The following is an 18,521-nucleotide window of genomic DNA, read 5'->3' as shown; positions in this document are numbered from 1 at the left end:
TTTAAATACTTAAGGTACAATATTATATGTATTTACTACTTAAACTAGTGTTTTATGTAAAAAATAAGATAATATTTATTTATCTTTGTTCCACATCACGTGGTTTGAATATTGTCAATGCTTATTTTTTTTTACATGAGTTACCCGAGTATAGGTAGTTATCGACGTAGACAATGGATTACATAAAAAAGTTAACAAGTGCATAACTTCATAAATATTATAAGTGCGATCAATAATTTTATTTTAAAGTCTAACGGTGATTTTTTTAAATAACACTTAAGGTCGGTGAATTTTTTTTTATTTCCTTTAAAAGCAATAACAAATATATTATTGGGTTTCATATTGCCATAATATATGCAATATACATGCAACGATAGTATTCTTTTAATACAAATTTAATTTAATTAGTCTCAAAATTAATAATAGCTTACAAATGTTACAAAACAATAAATATAGTCAAATTATAGTTACTTAGGAACCGCGATAGCGAAAAAAATATATTATGAATAATTATATTTCAACAGATACAAATTTAATACTTACATACCAATATTGTTATAGAATTTTAAAATTAGAAACTATAAATTACTAAATAATTATGTAGTAAATCAGTAGCTATAATATTATGATGTTTAAAAATGTCTTTAATAATAGAAAAATTTAATTTATTTTTTGGCAATCAGCAATATTCTTACATACATGACACGCTTAACTTTTTTGTTTGATTAAATTAAGTCGTTATTAAATGAAAATGTCATGGTTTGTTAAAAATTATTTATAGTTAGTTTCATTAAATATAATACATCTATTTACATATATTTGTATGCCTGGTGTTGTATTGTATTACTAAATAGGGGCACATGTATCATATATTATTTTATAATCCTATGCTTCACGATTTATGTAAAGGACTCTCTCGGTCCTTAAGCCGTGGATGGTAATACAATGCAGCTGTAGTAGTGGATATCTACAATATAAAATAAGTATTACATAGGACAAACCATATAATCGCTTCAGAATCAATGGTACATGTGGCTTAGATCGCAAATATTTTCAGTACACCTATGTGCACATAATATGCTATAGATACAGAAACGTTCTGGATTAATACGATATACATCGAGAGGCACCTCTTCTACTGATCGTGGGTACTTAACGATTTTATGAGTCTGCTTATTTTGATATTATATATATATATATAGGTATGTATTATATTATTATAATATTTGGGTTCTTGCGCATGACGTAAAGAATTTCACCGAAGTCTGATATTACTATCGTATATTATATTACTTATATTATTTGTGTAAGCGACAAAGTCGGGTAAGAACTAAAGAAAAAAAAATGTCTCCTCCTGCGAAACTTAAAAAAATGTAGATATAGTATAGATGTATGTGTACGTAAATGTATTTCAAAAAACCTTATTGTATCTAGTCCAGGCGAACGTTTAGACGATATTAAGAAAATAATATACATACACGCACACACACACACATATATATATATATATAGATGTATATATATTCGTTTATTAAAAAAGTGGTTTATGTTCGTTGAGATTAAAAATCGCTTATTGTTATCCTGAAATACCGTTCTTTATGTTTTTCAAAAGATAAATACTAGAAATGTTAGTGATTTTAGTTGTTCTGGCGTTCTACCAATAAGAACGTTTTCTATAGTTTCTGTCTAAAATAAAAAGGAATTAGATGATAACATTGCAATGTAATATTTGCGATGTTAAATAACATGTTAATTTTATGATCAATATTAAAAAGCGTAAGCTGTCAATATATATATATATATATATATTATATTGAATGTACAAATTTATTTTGCTTGTATACATTTTGTTTTTACAATTTGAAATCTTATTCTTATTTAACAATAACAACAAGTTTTAAATATTTTTGAAAATAGTTATTTAAGTTATTTGTAAGTAAGTATAAATTTAAAATTAGTATTCTGGGATCTTTTGTCTCTTTATTAAATCAAATTTGCAATAATATGAACAATGCATTTGCATGTCCTCAACGCCAAAGTTATCGTGTTAATTAAGTTTGCATTTGAAAAGTTTAAAACAATTTGTTTGATTTTTACATACATAGTGGTGGAAAATTCCTAAGAACAGTCAATGGTTATTTATTGGCATATTATGAAAAAACTAAAATTATATAATACAGACATGATGTATTTATAATTGATACATATTCAGAATAATGAAAAGCAAATAAATTATTGTAAATATGAATAATATTATTTATTCCAGATTAATTTACATAATATTTCAAACAAGTGACAATAAGCCAACCTAATGGTATAATAGAAGGTTATAGTTTATATTCGTCAATAGTAACTACAAAATAAATATTGTCATTAATAATAATTTATTATATTTAAAATAATTAAATTTTACGTAGGCCTAAAAATAAATGTTTCTTAGATAAGCTCACAAATTTACAGTTATTATAATCGCTAAAATTTATAATTGATAGCTTTTTTTTGACAAAACAATTTTGATGATTTTTCAATAAAAATTTTAATTTAAATTAAACATTTTTCAAAAATAACATGCGTTATAACTTATACATTGTTTCTAAGCTATTCAAATTAAAAATATATAATAAATTGCTGGTGTTGTTAAATCAATTTATATTATATAGCAATAATATGTGAAAGTTGTATAAACTCAATAAGTTACATAATAAACTTTTATAAACTATTAATTAGAATTACTAAGGAAATAATTATTCCCATAATAATTAAACAATTAATTAGGTGGTTATATATGAAATAATGTTTAAACAATAATTATGTAAGTTATTATAGCTTTTAAAACTTAGAATCCAAATTTTACTCAGACGCTTAAAAATGTTAAATTCAAAACTCATATAAATTAAACATGATATTATAATAATTGATAAAAAATTAATCATATTACGTTACCTAGAAATAGAAAACAGAAAATCTATAAATAGAAAAAAATTAATTGACATAAAATAATTCAACTCCAAAATTATTATTTTCCAAAATTGTCTGCCTACAAAATATGCCTGTATATATTTAAAGACATTTTCTATACGATATACTTTTTTATGTTATTGTGTTAAAAAAGTATTGGTAAATGCAGTAAAATTAGTCATAAATTGTTATTATATTTATTCAATAAAAATAATAGAAAAATGTTATTACCAAATGATATTTATAAATATTATCGTTATCATAAATACCTGTAGCTATTTATGCATCACATCAGTTGTGTTCGTCGTTCGTATTTTAAACCACCATAATAATATAATCCATTAACTAATGGACTTTGATACATTGTTATAATCTATCACATCAAACAAATTGTTATTAACTTTTTGAATACCTAACATTATTATTATTCAAATGTGAAATCAATCAATTTGTATTCGCACGGCATGCCTGATACCTGTACATCCGATAACTACCGCGGAAGAGCTTAATATATTTTAATTGGAAAATATCTCAATAGCCCTCAGTACAGTGGTATTATAATCACGTAGACAATAATGATGTATTGCTATTATGATACAACATTCATAACTAAAATTCTGTTATTAACCATATGGATATCGATTTTGTTTAACGCCACAGGAATCTAAAACGGCACTAATTTTTAGTAATTTTAACAGAATTGAAATTCACTTCGGTATCTTTAAATATTTATTACAGCGGAAAATTGCTTCAGAATGTCATCCCATGAAGGTATTTTGGAGTTGCCGAGGTATTAAATATTTATATTTTGATGATATTCGATATTCAAACATATGCGATTTATTATTTCCAGTTTCACTTAGGTAGGCTAAGAAGGACAAAATTCCAACTAGATTTAAAAAATTCACTACACGACATTATACACGTCACACTCTCGATCCAATAAAGTCTCACACTACACAATTCTAAAACCATGAAATATTTAATAACGCACAGAATATAAACCCACTCAGAATGTAACCTTTATGTAAAATAAACAAATTATCTACCAAACATTTTGAATTTTATGAAAAGATCCTCACGATCGTAAATTAACGATGGTCTAATATAATAATATTACATACAGAATGGTGTTTGTAAGCCTATGAAGTATGTTTTATTTCTAGTCGATTCTGTATTTTAAAAGAATATTTCAGATCGTTAAACACATATTTAAGAACTGAAAATCTAGTTCTTTTAACTTAAACTACCTAAAAGTTTTCATGTGATTTTCCGAATTCTAATATGCACATGGACATTTGAATTGTTTTATATACTATTATGAACAATTAGATTTATATTATCTTAATCAGACTACTTACTTATAAAATGTAGAAATTTTTATTTCAAAAGTTTGAAAATTTCATAACATGACAATAGCTAGAATTTCAAGAATTTTCACTGTAGTCACTGTCACTCGTATATCATTTTAGAGTGTTTTCTGTACAAACTTTGAGGCTTACGTAATGCATAATATTTTATGTTTTACGAATACGGACATTTTATAAGATTACTTAATCATTGGTTTCAATTCAATAAATATTTTGTTGCTTATTTGATTCCCCAATACTACTAAGTACCAATTCCTTTATTTACGCATGTTGTGCTGTGTATTTTAGGATTTTCAATTGAATTACACAATTCATGTAAAGTTCTACAAATGTATTACAAACAAAATTTAACGTAGGTTTCTGATTCCACTCACTAGGGCATGGTAAGTTGTTCTTAAAACATGTCATTGAAAATTCTAAACGCCTAGTATAATATAAAACAGTTGGTATTATTATGATGTAAAATCATGGTAAAATGCTACTAAATATATTATTATGATGACGCTAAAATATTATATTGGACTTTATACGCATTTAATGGGTAGCTACGTTGACTGAACGTCAATAAAAGTTAAGGTCCGGTCTCAGTATAATAATAATATAATATAATATAATATCACACGTACCTATAATATAATATATTGTACTCTCGTCCCGACGGCGACGCTGCCACGAAAGGTTTAATGTACGCGTATTTCTCCGTCCCGTCTTATCGGACATAATATATTATTATTATTACGATGAAGGTTATATTATATGGTACAGCTTTTTTCTATCCCTAGATTTATATAACCATGACCATTAAAATATATAGGCGGCCAAAAATAAAAAATTGCATGGCGAATGGATCCATAACGTTTTTATTGGTCGACTAGCTACAGCAGCGGTCGCTCAAAGTACAAAACGATTACCCACTGAAATGTTATTCGTTTCATTCCTAGAAAATAATGCGACGGCCAGTGTTCTCATTTACTTTATTCACGATGAAATTATAGTTAGGTGTATGTATAAATATATTATTAGCTAATCCTGTGAGACATGACTAATTACAAATTAAATAATGCCAGGCTTAAACATCATAAAATTCAAACTACACGTCATATTTTTAAAATATTCATTGTGATTGTTTTGACTAAATATTGTAACGGAGTACAGTAAAATAAATATCTGAAAACCCAGCAATACTACGATACAAAGAAACATGGTATAATGAGCGAGGCTTAAGTCAATAATGAGGAAGATATGTATTGTTGTTGTAGTTCTCAAGTAGTTAACACACGGGTAAAATGCACCAATCATAACATGTATACCAGAAGAGATATATTTTGCATAAATACCGGCGCATTTTATTTGAGCATTTATTCCATCTTCAACTCTTATGACATTCATATGATTTGAAAACCGAAGAGTTCCAAAAACCATCTGACTGAAGTACGTTTCAGTTGAATGCTCATAGTGGACCTTAAACGTTCCGAAGCAATTCGATCGTGCCACAAGTAGAACTTAAAACTATGAATTGAGTATTGACGGCTGTCCACTCGTTTAACGTCTGTTTACTTACGCAAGCAATCCCTGGTCGTATCACTCGTATCTCAAGCAATACGTAAAACTGTGAATCGTATTGTCGAACTCTAACAGCCCGGTAGTGCCACAACGACTGGACAGTGTCCCACCGGTGGCATATAATCCCATACAATAATGGTTGCTTATCACTAACGTCATCAACAAACAGTCTTATCACTAACAACACACGTAAGTCCGCGTATCATTGCGGTTGCCTATTCGCATGAAACCCGTCAGAAAACCAGACGCCGTGCGTACGTCAAAATCTCATCGGAGGACGACATCAACCAACCGCAGCTAAGTTGGATAAAAACGAGAAAAAGATTCTTTTTAAAGTCACTCGAGTCTCGAAGTGTGGTCCACCCAGAGTGTCGTAGGTGTTTGCTTCCAGACTTTGTACTCTAACACAGCAGTCACTTGCTTAAGCGGGCACGGAGAGTACGATTGTCCCGTCTTAAACATTGTACATCAAGTCAATAATATTTTCTCCACACAAATCACCTGCTAAGATTGTATATACGAGGTGAGATCTCGCTATCCATACATTTTTAATAATTTATAGCTTAAGTAGATTATAGTACAATAACGTGGTACCATACAAATGGTGTTCATAATTTGATGCATCAACACAATAACAGTGTGACCGTTTCAATATAAAATATAGGTTTTAAATTTTATATAATTATATTAACCAGTTTATTTTCCATAACTATGAAAACCCTAAGTAAATAAATAAAAATGATCGTTTTTGTAAGACAATATTAATTTTTGTACTTACTTTTCTTTATAGTGTCAAATTATAAAGATATTAACTTTGAGATGTATATCCCCTAGGAAGGATTGTTTATTTGGGAAATCTCAGAACCATGATTATGATAAACATTGCTAAGTTTCATTGAAACACACACAATTTTTTTATTACTATAGAGATTATATTTGCGGCTTTCGTCGTATTTTAATATTATTATATTCACGAAATTCACGTTGCTTTACGTCGTGAATAATATATAATTATGATAGTGTTTTTATATGAATGTTGATCTACTTATAAGTGCATTTTCATAAAATGAAAAGATGTATGATTTCGATCCCCAATATTTATCGATGCTTGATATTAATATTATGAATTAATTTCATTTTTCACATTTAAGACTAAAATAATACTTAAGTAACTTTCAGCTACAGATATGTTTTGTTATTATTCCAATAATTAATTTTTGTTTTATTTTTAAAAAAACTTTCGTTTTTAATAACTTCCACTTGTTATGGTAATTTTATTATATAAAATTAATTAATTATAGAATAATTAGAAACTTATTTTATCAAGATTTTCTGTTTTTTGAATTTGAATTTGAATTTGTGTACAAGCCTTTCATCAAAAGAAGAGAGTATATACAACAGGAGAAAAATACTTTTCCACGTATTTTTATTTACATAAAGTAAAACATAATTATGGAGCTCTTTAAAAGGATCAACTCTTTAGAGCAGTCTTCAGCAGGAAAGCGTTTTATGCGGAATTTGAACAAAAATTAAGTAGTTAAAATATTGAGTTGATTTACACATTTTCTTCTTCTTATTATTATTATATTATTGAACATAATTTAATAGGTAATACATTTTTAATCATTATTATTTTTCCATTTTATTTTTTTAAATTTATATTAATTAAAGTATCTACATTCATTTGCTCTAGATTTTTAGAATGAGCTTTAGCAAGGAAACTTTCTATTTTGATAATTTAACTCAACATTTTTTTATTAATTCCTAGGTTAAGTTAAATTTTTCATTTTTATAATCTCAGTATTCCTAAAATTTATTATTATCTACTGAATAAAAAATCGTCTTATCTGATCAGATTGAGAAAAATCAAGTGTCTTACAGGTAGTTTTTATATTGAGTAGTATAGTCGTATAGACATCGTATTTTATTTATTTATTAACATTTTAAATTACGGATTGGTAGCCCGATGTTTACATTAAAATATGATACAATTTAGGTCATCTAAATATAGTTTTGAAATATTAGTTAATACATTTATGTATAATTAGTTATATTAACCGAATCTTCCGTGTTATAATAAATCAATATTTTTATTCATTTCTGTTTTATTTTAAATTCAATTTATAATACAAACATAATTATAATCAGAGACAGATTCAACGACTACAACGTAAATATTTTGAGATTGGTATTCGTCTTGATATGTTAATATAAAAAATATTACTAGAATTAAGGAAGCAAATCGCATGATTGCATATTTTAAACGTAATCATTATAATTTGATTCAAAAACATTTGATTATTTCAAAATTAATATATGTTTTCTAAAGATAATTTTAAACATTATTATTTAACATATTTATACTAATTGTAATAGTAATAAAATCTGTAATCAATGGAAACTGTTTAAATAATGTAAAAAAAAAAAAAACCAATATCCGGTTTTCGTTAGCCAAATTATAAAAATAATCTGTAAAAACTTTTCGATGTCAAAGAGTCTATTGACATAGCTTTTATTTAAAAGGTCCAGTTTTGAATTTACAGGGGAAAAATCAAGAAACATATACATTTTATATTTATTTATTAAATTAACTAATAAATGCGGTAAAAAAGTGAGCCTTCCCGTTATCAATAATAAAACAAAATATCTAGTCCTAGTAGCTAGCCAAAGAAATAGGAATGGTAGACAAGAACATAACATTGAAATAGAAGAATATAATTTCATACCATCAAGGATAAAATAAGAAAATAAAGGGTATTATAGGTTAAAAAAAGTTCTGAAATTGAAGATTTATTTCAAAAACCTAAAAAATAGTATTAAGTATATGTATAAAATAATATAATAATACAAATATTATTTACTTTGAATTAAAATATAATATATACATATATATGTATATCTTTATTTATAAATGAAGGGTGGAATCAATGTGCAGCCAAAACTACTGGTCCGATTTATTTGCAATTTTCAGTAATTGTACTTCCTACTATGTATAGACGCACTAAGAAAAGATTTTTCAAAATTCACATTTTATAAGGATAAAAAGAGCATAAAATCGACAGACATTTTGAGATTTACAATGGACATTTTTGTCTATAGATGGTTGCTATTAGTTTTAATAATAATAATCTGTCTGTCTGTCCTTTGTTTGTTGCCATGGAAACAATCATGCTATATATATAGAAGCCTATCTTCTGCCTATATAGGTCTAATATATCTCTGTACCAAATTTTGTCGCAATTGGTCCAGCCGTTAGGAATACATAAAGGACACACTAACAGATATACAGAAATCCAACAAATTTACACACAGTTTGAGACATATAAGAGGTATAGGATTTTTAACAGGCTACGAAGTGAACGGGTTCAGCTAGTTTATATATTTATATATATATATAATATATATATATATATATATATATATATATACTAATATATATTATATATTATCGTAAATTGTTTAGTAAAGTTATAAATTATTATACAAAAATAATATTTTACTATATGGTGGATATGATAATTTAAATTTGTGTTGATCTACCCATAAATGTATAAAGAATAATATTTTTGTCCAAAAAAGGTAGGTAATTACTAAATTTATTCAAATAAATAAGTAGTTAGTTATCTTTTATTTTAATTACGGAGGAAAATAGTCAAGATTTGTTTTATTTATTTATTTATTTTTTTTTATATATAGTGAAATAAACAGCGGAAGTATATTGAACCTCATTTTTGAAGAAAAATTTTTAAGGCCATCCAAAGTATTCACACGTTTCTTCCAGAGATAAGATGAAGTATAATTCGAAATTTTATACAAAAACCAGCGTCCACCTAGGTGTGTATATTTTTATATGACATATTTTGATAACCACTACTGGAAAATTTGTGGATACCGAACCGAAACTTATTGATGAGGTGATAATAATATTTACGTCAAATATTTATCCAATGCCATAATCGAATATCGCCGGTGGTTAGTGACCGGTGTTTGTAATAATAATATATTATTCGACGCGGTCAGAACAGAAAAGACGATGGTGATGATGACCGGAACAAAGCTCGAGTCAAACTACTAGAAATCATGTTATCCCATCCGGATTATGTGAATACAATACTTGCTATAAATGCTTAGCAGTGGGCGTATAGTATACTGCTTATAATATGTGATATATATTATATATTTTGAATAATCAATAATTTTATTTGGCTCCTGTTGCTTGTCACATAATCGCTCTCCACTCATGTATAATAAATAAATATATTATTATTTATATAATTAAATTAGAAAAAAATGGGGGACGTCCAGAAATAAATTGGTAATATTAGTTTAGTATATATATACGTATTGCAAATTGCAATTGAAATAACGCATAGCTGCAATTAATGATAGTATTAAAATTTAAAATTTGCTTACTGTACGGATCAAATCCCACCACGTAATTCGGGCATGGGGCAAAAGCAGTAACATTAGGTAATGTTTCTTCCCAGCATGCATAACCATCGAAATACCTTGGACAGAATTTCTGTGTCACGTTTACTGAAAATTTAAAATTGAGTTAATAAAATCATTAAAAAAAATGTAAAATATGTTCTAACCTGGTTTTGCGTTTTTTAAGCATTTTTGTCGAAGTTCAATCAGAAACAACGTATTTGAATCGTGCACCCTGGCTGCGGCGGGGTCCGACATTCTGATAAATCATTAAAAAATAAAATACATTAGATATTTTTTAATAATACAAATAAAACAATTCCATTGAATTCATTAGTATATTTTATTGACTAAGGCATAATATTTATGACCATAACATGAAAATATGAGTTACAAATACAAGTAGATAAATAAAAGTTAATATACAAACTAAGATTTTTAGTTGTAAACCATAGCCTAATGACTTATATATTTTTAATAGTATTTTCATTTCAATGATAGTATATTATAATATTTGTTCGAATAATGTCGGATAATGTATCACTGTAATTTATCAATAACGACATGTGAAATATATATACTAACATGGTATAACCGATATACGTTTTTACATTTTTTTAATTTTTGTTACTTCTCAACTTCTCAAAAGCATTTTACGTCATTTATTATTATATATGTTATACTAATAATGATGATGGTAGTTATTAGTTATTTGTCATACTATTTTCAATGAATTTGATTTATTTAATCATAAAATGACGCTTAGAAAAAATAGGTACATGTGTGTATTTTAATATTGCTATGACAATTTATAATTATTTATTAAAATCACTAAGGTTCTCAGATACATTTCAAAAATTTTTAAAAATTGAATTACATATGAACAGTCAATAGGTGTAAAATATCTTTAATTTTCGTTTGATTTTTTTATGGTAACATAATATAACGTGCAAAATTGTAAATATATATATTTTTTTTAAATGCATTAAAATAACTTAAAACGTTTAAAATATCTACTATAAAAACATTACATTTTATGTAACAACTATTATTAACAAAATTATAGTGATATTAGCACTTGCTTTTGGTCAATATGAATAATAATGTAGTTTTGTTAGGTTAACTTCAAATGCGCATACATGTCTTACACTCATACTAAAATTGATCTTAGTCGGGACAAGCAAATTAACTAACATTAGTGTCTGGTTAATTTATTTAACCACGTAAACTTACGCTTTGTTCATACCAACTATAATGTAATCCGTTTACCATAGGTTCTAAAGTGAAACCGATAAATTTAAGTTTTAAACCAAAAGTCAAACACCCAAAATGAATCTGTGCCTATACTGTCTAAGTTATAAATCTGAAAACAGTACACGTATTTCAAAGTTGGCCGATGTTGTTAGTGTCACAATAAAAACATGACACAAACATACTCACTCTACTCTCGCTGTAATTAAGTGTGTATGTCTTTTGGAGTTGACGAAATATAAATCCACAGTGCAACATAATTGATACTTGTCAGTATATTCGACTATTATAGTATTCTGAGTGACAAAAAAACACGAAGAGACTAACTGTATTTAGTTATCGTAAAAATAGATTTCCTCCTTTTGAATGCATTTTCTAATTCCCACACTTGAAAAATTGACTAAATTTTAGAGACTTAAAATAAAATCTATCATTTATCACAATATTTTCAAACACATTTAATTACAATATTACACAACAATATTTTTGAATATAGCTTAATTTAATTATGGTAGTAAAAATAAAAGAGTAATAGAAAACATTTCAAAACATTATGATCTCTTTAATTATCGACTCTTTGTTATACTACTAAAAAATTGAGGTCAATTTTATATAATATAAATAAAACAAGTTTTATTCAGTTTATACTTATTAATCAAATGTCAAATAGGGTGATCAAGTTTTCTTTTGATCCTAATAATTATCACTTTATTGTCAATGAGTCGATGATGATTGTAAATGAAACATTTCATCGAAGTCTATACGCACTACTAAAATCACAACTTTAAAAAAATAGTTGTATATTCTTTTTATCTATCGTTTGATTGAATGTTTGTTTTATTAAATTAAATGAACTTTAAATTACTAGTTGTATAAGTTTAAAATGTTATACAGTTGTGTAAAAAACGTAACTTACGTTCTAGATGTTTTCATTCAATACTTTTAATTATGAATGACTCAGTACACTCGTAAAACGTACAATAATTGTAAAAAAAAAATTAGGACATTTATTTTTAATTCTAAAATAAAATATTAAATTTATTATGAACTTACAGAAATTTTTTTCTCATATAAATTAAAAGAAAAAAAACATATTAGATATTTATATATATATATATTATATAATATATTGATATAATATATCAATATATTTTCAATATTTCTTGTACATTTCATTATACATTTTACAAATAAATTCTATATTCTCTATTACTATCTTAAATATGATATATCAGTTATTAATAATTTGGTTATTGTTTTCTAATTTATTTTGGAAATGAATAAAATAATTATTTCGCACAGTGTTTATTTAGTTTATTGTGAGTTGAGAATTTGTCGAAATCCGTTATATTGGAATTAAATAAGTTAATTCGTAAATTTTAACATAAGTTAACACACTTTAATAAATGTTACTGCGCAAATCGTTATGATAAGGATGATTTCAAACATACCAGGGGGCATTAGATTATTGAATTTATAACTAAAATCTTAACTCAGTCAAATATACGAAAGTTTGTTGTTTCTCGTTTAATTGAAATTTACTATAGAATAGAAATAATTGTATAAATGTATATGTTTGATGTTGACATAATATCATGAACGGACGTAAATTATAATTTAAATTTAAAGTAAAGTTAATTTTAATAGTAACTTGTTTATAGATATGGCTTGTGATAAAAATATAAAATAAATGGTTTAAGTATAACATGTAAAGTTGACCTAACATTTAATACAATTATTGTATTGTTTACACATTTTTATATTATATTATATAATGTATACATACATATATATTTTTTTTGATCTTATATAAACAAATATTCTATAATTATAAGTGGAATAATTCTTCAATATTTTCGTTTGTACAGAACAAATATAAAGATATTTTACATTTTTTAATGCGCATTATCTTGTCTAATAATTTAAACTTTTTTTAAAAAAAACAATGTTTATAAATGTATAAATTCTAAGTATAATGTGTATTATGTTTAAATTGTAAAATCTTTTGTACATTGTAAATACATAATGATTAACGAATGCAATAAGTAATCAATTTAAATTTAGGTGAATACTCAAGAGTTGAGAATAATTTAATCATGCTTTTAGATTTTTTTTTTTTAACTCACGAAAAGTCGTTTTATTTAAAACGATTTTGTGGTTTTTTGTTGTTACACTTTACAAAAGAACAAGTATGATAATACACCATATACGTATAAGCTATTGTGTAATATTAAATGGGAAGATGACACTTAAATTTGAATAGTTAATATTTTATTCGTCTTATTTTGTTTCAATTTTAATCAATAAATTATTATATTATTTAATGTTGTTAGAGCCAGAGTATTATATTGTTTATGATATGAAGTTTCTAAAATTAAATATATATTATCTTATCATATAGGTAGATAATCTTCAAGTATAAAAGAAAAATCACTGTAACAATTTGATGAAAATGTGATATTATAATAATGTAATATTGTTGCAGTTTACGATTTTGATTAATTTAAATGTTAAGAAAAAAAAATCGCACCTAGATGAATTTTCCTCATTATTTCACAGCCTATATAATGATTTCTCTTAGTATTTTTTTTCGGTTATAATATAATAAATTATGATGTTATATATAGTTATGTTTTTTAAATAATAATTAAGCTTGCTCTGTTTTATAGTACCCAAGAGTCAAAGTGAACTACTTATAAGAACGATTAATGCGTGTACGAAATTAAGTATAAATTATAACCTTACCGGTAGATACCTAAAATATACTACGATAAATTATACAATAACTATTAACTATACCTAAAACAATATTTTAATTTCATAGGAAAACAATCTCTTTAATTCGAACAAATTTCTACTTGGCGAGAGTGTAAATATGTATCTTACATTCGTATATTCAAACTCAAATTAACGCAACCAATCAACAAACAAAATTTTTTCAATGAATAAAAACTTAAATATCACAAATAAATCGTTAATACCCGTTATCAGGCACACCAGATGCGGGCTACCAAGAGGGCGAATAACAAAAATGAAAGAAAGGTTTTCGAGTGATTTTAAATAGATTTTTTATTAGTAGAAGGGAACATGCCCGATCGAGCGGAAAAGTTTCTCAGACGAGCAACGTGCGCAAGATAAACGATGAGTCCATCTTCCGCAATACAATGGGCGTGGTTGAAAACAAAAAAAAAACCTTATAACACTATGTTATAATCACACATCATACCGTCAAAACACAAGTGTACGCATATTGTATAGTAACTTGAAAATTGTTCATTGTAAACTATAAGTACGTGATTAAGTCTTGTGAAAAAAATACGTTGTCGACACGTTGTGTGTGTATTTTTTTTTTTTTTTATTATCTAGATATAAAATATGTGTATTGTTATATTATTATGACTTTATATGAATCATTCAAAATCTTCAGAATCAATTATCTCGAACACAATTGTCCGTTTAAGTATATACGATAATGTTTGGATGATGAGGTGTTTAATTAAAAAAAAATATATATTATATTTTTAGTTTTCGGTATGTACTTTGTACGTGCTTTATATATTTTTATGTATAAGATCATTGCAATAATATTGTGCATGTTATATTAATGCGAGCGTGTGTGTGTGACGTGGAAACAGACGGTCGAATGAGTTATATGTACAACGCTGCTCCTTTGATATAACAATAATATATTAATACGCCTGTATGCGATGAAGGTTAGGTCATGTACGGTGCTATTTATATGATGATTCATGGTATATGGTATTTATGGTTTAGAAAACGTTTCCGATTCAACACTATATTAATATGTACGGTCAGGCTTATCCCGTTGGATTTGCTATACACAATGATATAATATGCGATTTATTCACGTCCAATACACGTGAGTGCATAGACGGCGGTCACCACTCTGGGAACGGATGTTGTCGTTGTAATACTATCGTCTATAACACTATATAATATAATGTAATATTATAATGTTTACTGTTGTAGCGGCACACATAATAATAGAAACTAAACGGTTACATAGGTTCCATACGTTTGTATGGTGTTGTTCGTTTTAAACGAGGTATGTGGTTATAAACGAGTTGCATATGGTCACGCCATGTTGTGGTTATTCTGACCGTTAAAATTAGTTAGGTACTTAAAACTATGGTAAAACATGGATATCTCATCTGCCAAATCAGTAATGATTGATATGTGGTAACATCAATAGTTGGATTATAATAATAGTCATACGTTCACGATTTCAACGCTAAATACAGATCCATGGGCGCCCATTGAGAGGAGCAAGATAGGGCACTTGCCCCCTCCCCCTGAACAAAAAATATTAAAAACTTGTAACTCAATAAATAGTACCATAATATAATTATTATCTTTACATTTGAGAATTTTTTATTTTGACCCCCCCTAAAATTTTACTTATGGGCGCCGATGTACAGATCGCGTGATTTACTGAAGTGAGGGTTAGTATGCAGCATTAGGGATGAGAATAAAAATAATTTTTTCTTATATTTTAACAATAATAGTATAATATTGTGCAGGATGTTTCTTTGTTTTATAGTTATTTCTATCATAAAATGCTATAAAATGTACACACCTTATATCCACGCAAAATAATAATAATTCAAAGTGTTTATAAATTCTCATAAAATATATACTTATAGATAATAAAAACAATTTTTTCCTAACATTAATATCATTATTCCAGGATATATATTATACAATAATATTATAACGACGTTAAATGAATAACAATAATAATAATTATTAAACAACAACATTTTGCATGACACTCTGTGGGTTTTCGCATCATACAGCCAATCAGCGCGCTACTGACTTAATATTCTACTTTTCTAACGGTAATTATTATAATTGGATGCGTTTTAACCTATTTTCTACTTGAGTCTCAAGATAAAGTACTTCAGTCGTTGTTAGAACTCACTGATCTATACTTCAAACCCCATAGGACCATTAAAAGCACCGAGCCGTCGTCACATGCGTCGACAATAATAATTGATTCATCTTTGATTCTTTATACACATTCTGAGATAAGTTGTGGGCGATATCTTAACTATACGCTTTAAAAAATTATTTTAATTTATTATAATATATAACACATTTACGTCGAAATTCAAATTTTATAAGTGAGATACAAAACTTATTTCGTGTAATTTATTATGTTTCCATTTATTTTATTTATTATGTTTTTCAACCGTTATATATTATAGTAAATTAAATATTCATGTTATAGAAAATGATTTGAATCATTAGTCTCGATTGCATAAAAAAAAAAAAAATAAAAAATAACAATAAACAATTCTGTTTTATAAGTACTCGTATTTATTTTAAACAATACGAGTAGCTAAATCAATATTACAATTTGATGAGCTTTTGAAAAACATAATATACTTGTACCTATATCATTATATTGCACGTTATTGGTGATGTTTAATATATGTACTACCAGTAAATTCTACATTATCTAAGTGAAATCGACAATAAGCCACATTGAACTTTAATTAATTCTAGTATTATGTTTTGGACGAGTAATGTACAAATTAATCATATAAGCCGAGTACTCGTGGTCTTTGAGTAATATCAATAAGTATCTATGCATAGTGGTAATAATTATTTTAGTATTTAAAACTACTTCTTGAAACTTTAAACGTATTGTTTAACAAATAACTACTAAGGGTGCGTAGTTGTAATTAACATTTAATTTTAATGAACATTAGTAGTTTTATTTAAAAAATATTACTCAATTCATTAAGTCAATAATTTCAATTTTCAATAAATGATTGTGTTTTAATTCAAAATTATGATTATCTAATATCATATTATACTTATGCATATTCACCCAATAATATTTTTGAAACTTATGTCTTAGGAACTTATATCTGTCGATTTTAACTGAAATTTATAGCTATGTTAAATATCTGCTGTTTTTACTAATTTTTACTAATCCACAAATCTAAAATAATGATGGCTCTAAACATAAACCTTACTGTTCATCTTAGAGTAGTAATTGAACGTTAGAGTTGAACGTGTTGTCATAAGACTAATGGAATGATCATTTATCTGAACTGTTATAATATTGTAATAAATCTATATGACCTATATATAACATAACATTGAACATTGACGTTGTGATATCGTCAGAGTTGAAGGTACATAACTGCGATAAAACTGATTCTGTAACATTTTTGATGGTCATTAATCATATTACATTATTTAGTATACGTGGTTTGCCAGTGACGTCTAAAGTTTGTGCTTTTTATTCAATTTTAGTGATAAAATATAACAGTTAATGGAATACAAATGTATATAAAATACGCAAATTTAGAGTGCAGGGGTATCAATTTGAATTACTTTTATAATCATATAAATTATATAATTACAGACGACTTAGTTATGATTTTTATGTTCATCAGTTTTGAAACTAGTATACATTATTACGACAACCAACAGACAATATTAGCAGACATTAAATTATCATAAAAAAAAATCTTCGTTTACTGTAAATGTTAGTCTTGTCACCTATACAAAAAGATTCTTTTATCATTAAACATTAAATATTATAAGTGTTGACTTTTCAAAAAAATTTAATTTAATTTTTTTCTAAAACTATGCAATTTTTTTTTATTGTTATATTTAATAGTGAAACTACTATCAACTTTTTTTTTTTTAAATACAAACCTAAATATCATAAAATAATAGGGAATTTTTTTTTTTTTTTTTGATTTTTAACGTTAAAATTTAACCGTTAGCGAGTTATAGTTGTTCAAATTAGGGTGGTTTGAGCTTTTCAAGTGTGAGTATTAGAAGCTATTCCGGCTGTGATACGTTGGTTATAACACTATTATTATTTGCAAATACCAGTGGTCAAGTAATACATCGTTATTAATACAACCTACAGGTACAAAGTTCATAATTTTGCGTTGAACGATAGTC

General features: G+C 26.1%; 1 protein-coding gene across 4 annotated transcripts in view; it reads right to left on the bottom strand.

Moving 5' to 3' along the window:
- The window catches only part of LOC114119612 (calcitonin gene-related peptide type 1 receptor-like), a 98,867-nt gene that overhangs the window by 24,869 nt on the left and 55,477 nt on the right, over positions 1 to 18,521 (bottom strand). For 3 of the 4 annotated variants that reach the window (XM_050207784.1, XM_050207761.1, XM_050207769.1), the window contains 2 exons: positions 10,487 to 10,578; positions 10,305 to 10,427 (listed from right to left, as the gene is read on the bottom strand). In XM_050207784.1, the coding sequence (XP_050063741.1) occupies positions 10,305 to 10,427; positions 10,487 to 10,577 (214 nt within the window). In that variant the 5' untranslated portion in view covers position 10,578. Of the gene's footprint in view, positions 1 to 10,304; positions 10,428 to 10,486; positions 10,579 to 10,904; positions 11,007 to 18,521 lie in introns of those variants that run through there. The other variant, XM_050207775.1, reaches the window with a different exon arrangement.

Source organism: Aphis gossypii, chromosome 1, assembly GCF_020184175.1.
Source record: "Aphis gossypii isolate Hap1 chromosome 1, ASM2018417v2, whole genome shotgun sequence".
Classification (NCBI taxonomy): domain Eukaryota; kingdom Metazoa; phylum Arthropoda; class Insecta; order Hemiptera; family Aphididae; genus Aphis; species Aphis gossypii.
Note: the sequence above shows the minus strand (reverse complement) of the source record. Positions and strands in the feature narration are given on the sequence as shown.